Source organism: Scleropages formosus, chromosome 2 (genome assembly GCF_900964775.1).
Source record: "Scleropages formosus chromosome 2, fSclFor1.1, whole genome shotgun sequence".
NCBI lineage: Eukaryota > Metazoa > Chordata > Actinopteri > Osteoglossiformes > Osteoglossidae > Scleropages > Scleropages formosus.
The window spans coordinates 40290341-40299313 of NC_041807.1; the positions used below are offsets into that span (position 1 = coordinate 40290341).

General features: G+C 48.4%; 1 protein-coding gene across 2 annotated transcripts; it reads right to left on the reverse strand.

Moving 5' to 3' along the window:
• Positions 1 to 2833: 2833 nt before the first annotated feature.
• Positions 2834 to 8888, reverse strand: LOC108931081 (transmembrane protein 26). Of its 2 annotated transcripts, none has more exons than XM_018746678.2 (4): positions 7585 to 8888; positions 6674 to 6930; positions 5299 to 5443; positions 2834 to 4215 (listed from the first exon to the last, which is right to left on the reverse strand). In XM_018746678.2, exons 2-4 carry the CDS (start codon positions 6895 to 6897, stop codon positions 3592 to 3594), a joined length of 993 nt encoding a protein of 330 aa, XP_018602194.1. In that variant the 5' UTR covers positions 6898 to 6930; positions 7585 to 8888; the 3' UTR covers positions 2834 to 3591. The 2 variants fall into 2 exon arrangements, with proteins under 2 accessions (XP_018602194.1, XP_018602193.1); XM_018746677.2 differs by having other exon boundaries at positions 6674 to 6948.
• Between the last annotated feature and the right edge of the window lie 85 nt (positions 8889 to 8973).

The following is an 8973-nucleotide window of genomic DNA, read 5'->3' on the forward strand; positions in this document are numbered from 1 at the left end:
TTCAGCCGAGTCGCTTTGCATTTCCCCCGGACAGTTACCGCGGTATTACTAATGCTTTACACTATACACTGCAAACAGAAAAGGTCACATCCCCCTCTTTGCTTTAGCGAGGGAAAAACTCCGAGTCACACAAGGATGTGGGAACGCATTTCGGCGGCTGGAACATATTATGGCACCGATATTGGACACGAAGGGGGTTTCTAGGGTGTCCGGCAGTAAAGGATGGAGGTCCTGCTTTTTAGAGCACCTGGTTCTCTTTACAGGAGGGAGAGCAACGCAGCATGTTATATTATTATATTGTTGTAATCAGATAGAATTAGAATATCAACAACAACAATAATAATAATAGTAATAATAATAATAATAACAATAATAATAATAATACAGTCTTAACGGATTGAGTTTGGCCGACATTTGACCAGGTGACCATGTGAGGATTGAACGCTGGACTGAGGCCCCTGAAAGAGGACAGATGAGAGGCAGGTGCACAGACACGTGAGGATACATGTGTGATTAGCATGCATTCACGTGTGTGTGTGTGTGTGTGTGTGTGTGTGTGTGTGTGTGTGAGCTGAGCAGAGCAGATACGTGAGCTGGAAGGCTGGGCCCCACACAGAATCCCAATGCTCCTCAGATTGTCTCCTTCTGTCCTGAAACCCTCTCCTGCATTCCAGGCCTTTATTCCTCTCTTTCTCTCCTACATGCGTCTCCTCCATTCCTCTCCTTCTGTCCTTCGCACCTCTTCTACATTTCTCCTGTCCTCTATTCCTCTCTTCCTCTCCTCACCTTGCCCCCTGCGTTCCCGTCTTCCTCTCCCATTCCTTTATTGCTTCATTCCTATCCTCCATTTTCCACCATTCCTCTCTCCTTCACCTCCTTTCCTCCTCTTCATTCCACTCTTTCCTGTTTCCTTCCTCTCCTCCCCTCTTTTCCTCCATTCCTCCATTGCTCCGCTCCCCTTCATTCTGCTCTCCACTCCTCCATTCCACTCCTCTCCTCCATTCCTGCCCCCCCCACCCCCGATCCTACTATGTGGGCCACACGATGCTTTGCAGCAGCTCTCAAGGACTCTCCCTCCCACGTGCGCTGAAATCCCATTAAAGCGTGGTGCTGCGGGTGCGAGGAAGTGGCCGCATTTTACCCGCAGGCGCCCAGTTCCCACCCTGACTGCCTTTATTCCACCGTGTTCCACTCCAGTGGTGCTCATCTTCACCCCCCCCTTCTCCCAATGTGAGCTGTCGCCTTACCATCTCCAGTGAAAGAGTGCCACACAACAAAAGTGTTTCCACGTGTTTATATGGACAGTAATAACTTGGATTTATGTCATATAGTGGGGTTCCAATAAGCAATAATATAGTGTGTATGTATGTGCGCGTGTGAGGACAGCTACTTCGCCTCGGTGGAACACACACCTGTCCTCCTGCCACAAAGCTGAACAGCAGGGGGCGCCACGCTCAGCAGGCAGAGGCCACATGCATGACACAGGTGTAAAAATGCACACAGGAGGAATCTGCATTTTGCATCGGGTTCGACACGGTGGGGATAAACGCCAGTGGGTTTTGGGTTCGGGGGCTTTTGGGTCTCTTTCATGTGCAGATTGTGTGTCCGTTGATGAATCTGCCTCTGCTGCCTGGATTCACTTGTATTATTATTATTTAGATTTACATTTATTTACAGTTTTTTATTTAGCAGACGTTTTTCTCCAGAGCGACTTCCAATGAACTCTGTGTAGTGTTATGAGCCCACACACCTTATTCACCGCAGTGACTTACACTGCTAGATACACTATTTACACTGTGTCACTCATCCATACATCAGTGGAACACACTCTCTCTGTTACTCACACACTATGGGGGAATCTGAACAACATGTCTTTGGAGTGTGGGAGGAAACCAGAGCACCCAGAGGAAACCCATGCAGACACGAGGAGAACATGCAAACTCTACACAGACTGAGCAGGGATCGAATCCACGTCTTCCCCCACCACCCAGGGGCTATGAGACAGCAGCGAGAAGTGCCTGGGTGGTTTTTTTAATCATTATTATTATTATTAAAATATTTATAATTAATTTATTGTTATTAATACTACATTAATTTCTTTATCTAACCCTTTTTCTGAGGTGACTTTAATGTTATCTCACTACATACTGTTACCATTTATACAGCATGGTAAGTTTTACTGTCTACTGTTAGTCTAAGTTCCTTCGTCCAGGGCACTGCCGCAGGAAGTGGGATCCAAACCCACGTCCCTCGATTGCGAGGGGACGGCTCCAACCACTGCACCACCTGCAGCTACGTGGATGAAAGACACCTGAGTGATGGTTTGCAGGAAGAGCAACGCCCCACCCTAAACCCCACAGAGATCAGCATGTTACTTCTCAGACCTGTCATCACTATGAGATGAGACAGCGGTACAGATGAACCAGCAGAGGGCGCCGTGTACAGAGGGCTCGGAATCCGCAGGGCCTGAGAAGGAGGGAGACTCCTCCGCCGCACACTCTCACCTTTTCGCTCCCGTGTCACACATGGAGAAGACCAGGCGGCGCCACACTCGCACTGACATGTTTTTAATGACTCTCCGTGGTTTTCACTTGGTTTTTCACCGCATCTCTTCACAGCACCCCGCTCTCAGGAGCCCTGCGGCCTACGAGTGTCTGTGGGAGTTTCCTCCAGAGTCACAGCCCTCGCAGCACAACCTTGAGGACACCTCGTTGTCAAACACAAGATTTTTAATACGCTGGTTGGTATATGTACATTGCAGGTTTGTGAATTAATAATAATAATAGTAGTAATAATAACAGTAATAATAGCAATAACGACAATAAACCCTTCACCTGAATCGCAGCATTCCAGACCGACTGTAATCCGCTAACTTGCGTTCTACTGGCGAGCAGCATCCGTGCTGCTTTTAAAGTTTTATTCTAAGTTTTATTCGCCCATCTCACCGCCGTGTCCAACGGCGTTTGACCAGGGATTTGGACATGGAGACACTGCCATCTTGTGGATGGAGGGAGGGAGGGAGGCTCTCGGACCGCCACTCGCGGACCCTGGCTTCCAAAGTACAACTCATCCATCAGGCTGTTGTGTGCAGTTAGCTTTTTTCGTTAAGGTTTTTAAAAACAAAATGCATTTCACACACATACATAGTACATACATAATACGCAGTGGAATGTATTATTTCTGTTATTTACTCGTTCCAAAACACTCGTTTTATGGAGCTGACATGTGATGAGAATCTGTTTTACATCATGATTTAGCACGAATAAATATTCTCAGCTATTACAGACATTACAGCATTGCGTTTCTGTGCTTTATTTCGCTGCAACTGGCAGGTTATGAAATATGTTCCCGAAGGGCCGTCTCCACCGTTTCAAATATGCTGATGAGAGACAACCGCACCTTTGTGTCGCTGCGTTCTCTCGGGGACAGAACGTCCAGGCGGACTGATTAAGCTGTCATTACGGGGTTTCTCGGCAGCTCGCTGACGGTTTGGACGAATTCCTGGGGTGCCGGTTATAAGATCTCGAACGTGGAACTCAGAATCAGCCCTTGAATGTTTGACAAGCTCTCCTGAAAACAGTGCCGGAGAGTCTACGACTGACAGCTGTGGCCTCTGCTCCCGCCCTCTGGACCTTCTTCCCCGTGTGGGGTCGCACACCGGTTCTGGCTTTCCTGTGGCAGCCTCGCCCTCTCGCACTGGACCACCAGGATCCGGTAAATCTCGAGCAGGACAACCAGGATGTTCTTGCAGGTAAAGAAGATCATGAGCTGGTTGAGCACCCTCTCCCGGGCCATCAGGTAGAGGCGGTAGACGAGGAAGGGTCCATCCTGCAGGCCCACCGTGAGCATTAAGCTCCACGCCTCACTGGAGCAGCAGGACTGATCTGTGCCCTTGGTCCTCCCATCCTCTAGGGGGCGCCGAGGCTTCGGCGAGCTGGTTTGGGTTAACACCAGGGGGAACTGCATGAGAGCCCAGGTGAAGAGTCCAAGCCCGGCCAACACTACGGCCCGGTTGGTCCTGACCTCCGGCTCACGGAAAGTATCAAAGACATCCAGGATGTCGGCACCCAAGCCCACGTAGGCCATGAGGAGTTGCGAGAGCTGGTCCCGTGACATGTCGCCCTTGGGCATGAGCCAGCGCCCCAGCACCAGCACGATGAGCATGGTCTGCTCCAGACCTGTAGCCCAATTCTCGGGGTCCAGCTGCGCCAAGTCCTGCGGACGGCGGGTCATATCGTTCAGCATCTCGGTCGTCTGTTAGCGTTCAGCCAGCTAGCAAACGCTTTTAGCCAAAGAAGTCCCATGTACTGCTTATTTACCACTTTTTTGTTACATGTCCTTCATCACCAGCGACATTGAATTATGTTACTTAGTAGCCCAGGATTAAAATTAAAATATTAAAACCAAAGCTGGCAGCTGGTAGTGGTGAGAGCCACTGCCTCTGGATTCAAATCAAGGCACACACACGCACACGCACACGCACACGCACACACACACACACACACACACACACACACACACACTGGCTGAAACCGCTTGTCCCAAGTGGGGTCACGGCGAACTCGAGCCTAACCTGGCAACCCAGGGCGTAGGGCTGGAGGGGGGAGGGGACACACCCAGGGCGGGACGCCAGTCCGTCACAGGGCACCCCAAGCAGGACTCGACCCCCAGACCCACCAGAGAGCAGAATCCAGCCAAAACCGCTCCACCACCACAACCCCCCCGCCCCCCCAATCAAGGTAGTTACCATGAATTGACATAATTACACTTATTTAGCACCTTTCCAAAGCAATTTAGAGTTTGAAGTTTCTTACAGTGATTTACCTCTTTATACAGCGGGGTAATTTTCAATGTATCAGTTAAGGGTAAGTACCTTGTTCATGGGTGCAATGGGAGGAGTTGGATAAAAGTGTCAGCTAAGTTATTACTGTATTTATCATACAGTAAAAATTACCCGGATCTATACATGGGTAAATCACTGCAAGTATTATAACAGTCCAAGTTGCTTTGGAGAAGCGCATCAGGTAAACGCAGGGTTATCAATTACACCTTTTAGTACAACTCAATGCATTTCTTCGATTTTAATTTACAGCATGCAGGTATTTCTAAAGGAATAGCACCTACAGCCTACTAGCTAAGTGAAACATCTTTACATACACACCCGGCGGCAAACCCCAGGGCAACCGATAGAACTAAACGCACCCACAGCGCTGCACCTCGTGTGGATCCCGGCTCTTCGGTTACCCTCCTTCTCCTTTTAAAAGAAACAGATGGGCAGTACATTTTGGGGCTACGTACAGCGGCTATGGGGATGTGGGCCAGCAGGTGGAGGTCATTTGCTGAGGGAACACCGCTGCGATGCTTCGTCTGTAGCAGGTTCAGCTCCAGGAACCAAATGGAGGGGATAACGGTGCTGAGATACAGGAACACCATGGGGGAGAACCTGCGAAAGAGACCATGGTAAGACCACCGGATGGCGGTTTCGGGAAAGTTTTGGGTTCGGGAGGCTGAACTGTTCTCATCGCGTTTGCAAATCCTTCACTTCACACACAGACACACACACACACACACACACACACACAGCAAGCCAAGGCTCTGCTTTGAGAGAAAAGGACTTCAAAGGCTTCCAAGCAAGGGCCACGGGGTAAACGCACTCCCAGCATGCTCTGGGTTCGGCTCGCACTGACATCACGCACCGACACCACCCTCTTGCAAGCGTGCGACGCAGAGGTCATTTTGTCAGCGTAATGCTAATTCGCCACTCACTTCGGTACACACGGCGAACGAGAAATAGAGTTCCCACCATAAAGCCGAGTTCCCGACAAGCATCCGCAGATAAAAACGGAGGGAAAACAGCTAATATTTAACCGACGGTTGCACGCTGTCGCTAAGGGTCCATAAGCAGCTTATCATGTCATGCAAACACGAAACGAGCTTCGCTTTGTAATGCTATATTTAAGTCTGAACTCATTTATTACAATGCAGAAATGTTTATAGCTGCAGAAAAAGTAATTTCCTCTGAAAAAATGTCATCCCATTTCAGTATACAAGCAAGAGCGCAAAGTGTGTCTGGCAAATGTGGGGAAACATTGTGCTGCGTTTTCAGTTTTACGGGTCTGTTCTCTTACTTTTCGGACACGGGTTTTGATTCTGTACCAGGAAACTTCTGGAAGAAATTCCGTTTATGGGGCAGTAAATCTCGACGCACTGTTTACCGCTTCCCCCGATAGGCCGTCTTATCGATTTAACTTGAGATAAGGAGTTATTTTGTTTTTCCTCCTTTTATTTTTATCTCATTTCTACAGCAGTTACATTTCAAGTTGGTTTATCAGCCTGGTTCCAGTTTATAGGGTTGTTTTGTGTATCAAGATGCCAGACAATAGAGACTTGTGTAGCATTGCATTCAGGGATGTGAAATCATGCACTACTGAATCTTTGGGGTCTGTGCATTTTTGCTGTATCCCGATCCCCAACTGATGAATCAAAGTCCTCATTTAAGAAGTGAACAACTAGAATTTGGCTCAGTGAGATGGCCCTAATGATGTGGTTTGGGGCCAGGAGACAGCGAAAGCCTGACGAGACTATGGCCCCCATTGGCCGCCCCCCGGTTAGGAAGTGAGAATGAAGGAAGAGGAGGAGGAGGAGGAGCGGCAAAGATGAGGTGGAGCTTCACCATCTCCATTCGGCATTGCGAGTGCACCGCAGCGTCACAGGCATCTCCACAGCCAGCAGGGCGATGCCAGCAAGCAAGAGCCAGTAGATGGGCTGGCCCACATCCACCACGACCCGCCACACGCTGACCACACCATGCGCGGCGAAGAGCGCGCGGCTCAGCACCGCCAACAGGATGTCCCGGAGCCGACCGCCAGGGAACGTGGGTCGAAACCAGGGCGCCATCCGCTCGGTGTTCTTTTCGAGGCTCCGAAAGCACTGTCAAAAACAGAGACGCTGCAAAGAAACAGTACTTGGTCTTTCAGAAAATTTCCCAGGGTGAAATATTAATCCCCAGTTTCAACATATGATTTGCGAACGTGATTAGTTTCACACAGACATTAAAATTGAAAAAATTATTATTCATATCGCTTTATCTGAGACATTCACAGTGTAAATGCCGTGCACGAGTTACACTGCTACACTGATTTACTTGTTGATGCAGCTGGGTATTTTTTACTGTATCAGTGTAGGGTAAGTACCTTGATTAAAGGGTTCTGCGACTGCAGAGTGGCAGCTTCACCTTCTGTTTGAGCAAAGAGTGCCCTGTAGAAAGGATTTTATTGAGTTGTCTCTTCTGCTTGCTCCTCACCTGTGCCCATTTACTTGCATTAAATTTCTTTAGCTTTTTAAATGATTAATTTCACAAAATGATCAGCTTGTGTATTTTTAAAGTAAATTCCAAGTTCAGAGGCTGGCAGTCTCTGTAGAGACAAAGTGTCATCTCGCCCAGCTTTTCTTTTCACCATTCTCCACTGAAGCTTGTAGCTCTCACTCCCAGACTACCTACAGCTTCTCTAATCACTGCAAATTATTCCACCTTCTCTCTTTACTCGCTAACATATAACTTTGCTTTCCAGGCCACTGACTTACAGGATTGAGCAGCGTCGTGATGTGGAATTCAGAGTTTGGCGAGATACTCCTCAAGATCTCCAGATGTAGCCAGGAAGGTCTTCAGAGCTGCTCACTGGGTGGACGCGACGGGTGCCGTGCACGTCAAGTTTGTCTCAATAGCACCCCATCCTCTGCCTTTAAAGAGAACCTTCACACACACACAGACACAGAAACACACACACAGGCCACTCCACAGAGAACATATGACCATAAGGGGCAGGGTCAAGATAAGGCAGGAGCATTGGCGATTAGGGAGGACCCGCGGCCCGTCTGTCACTGCGGAGGCACCGACACAGATAAAAACGGGTCTCCATCCTCATCCATCATGATGTCACCTTCCTGGCCCAAGAACAAAGTTATCGTGTGGCCCGGAGCCAGCCGGCGACGCACTTTCTGAAGGTCCAGGTCCCTCCTCCTTTCCCTTCCACTCCCAGTACCGGCCTAGGACTCTCCAACCCACGATAAGAGACCAGTCCAGCAAAGTCACAGAACCTTTCGGCACATGGAAAAAAGCAAAAAAAATGTGGTTTTTCATCTTGCGACAGCCCAGGGTGCCCCTGCAGCACCTCCTTGTATGGGACTCGCCTTTAAGCACTCTGATGCAGTGCGCTGCTGAAAGCCACAGAGCTCATTAATGACACAAGGTCCAATTTGCTAACGTTCACACAACCCGGGGCTCCTGCTTCCTGTATTATTCCAGCACAAGCGATGCGCAACCGTGAACATGTACTGCGGCAATAGGAAAAAAATCTACTTTTTAGGTCTTTAAAATCAACGGACATTGGAGTCCACTGAGCACTGAATATTGCATGCTGGATTTAACCGTGACCAGTACGTTTTGAGTTTTCTCTTTGGCCTTTTCACTGATATAATACCAACAGCGCATTAATTGCAAAGATGAAAAGCTCCTTCTCTTCACATACTATAATGTGAAATATTCATTTAACTCATAATGATCTAGTTATTATTATGAGAATATGACTCTAAACTATACAATTCCACAATCATTTCTATTATGGGGTTCCTCAGGGTTCCACTTTGGGTCTCCCCACGTTTCTCATATCAAGCTTGTTATGGATTGTTTAATTAAGCCATACAGTCCCACATTTTTATGTCTTTTGGAGTTCCTCAGGGTTCTTCGCTGGGACCCTCTAGCATATTCTCACATCCAGCTTGCTGTGGATCATTTGTTTAAAGGGACAGAATCAAATTGGTGCGGTTTAATACATTGAATCACATCGACAGACCACTCTGGCAACGCAGTGGGCCCTTCAAACCCGTTGTTCAAATTGTTCAGCTGTATTTCCTGCCTGGTAATTATGGGCAGCAAGCTGTGAAAAAAACTGTGAAGCAGCCAGCAGAAGATAA

Coding starts and splice junctions, on each gene's coding strand:
- LOC108931081 (XM_018746678.2), bottom strand. CDS start 6,897: ATGGCGCCCTGGTTTCGACCCACGTTCCCTGGCGGTCGGCTCCGGGAC. Junction 5,444..6,673: donor CGCAATGCCGAATGGAGATG/GTGAAGCTCCAC, acceptor TCTCTTTCGCAG/GTTCTCCCCCATGGTGTTCC. Junction 4,216..5,298: donor CCCACATCCCCATAGCCGCT/GTACGTAGCCCC, acceptor CGCCGTCCGCAG/GACTTGGCGCAGCTGGACCC.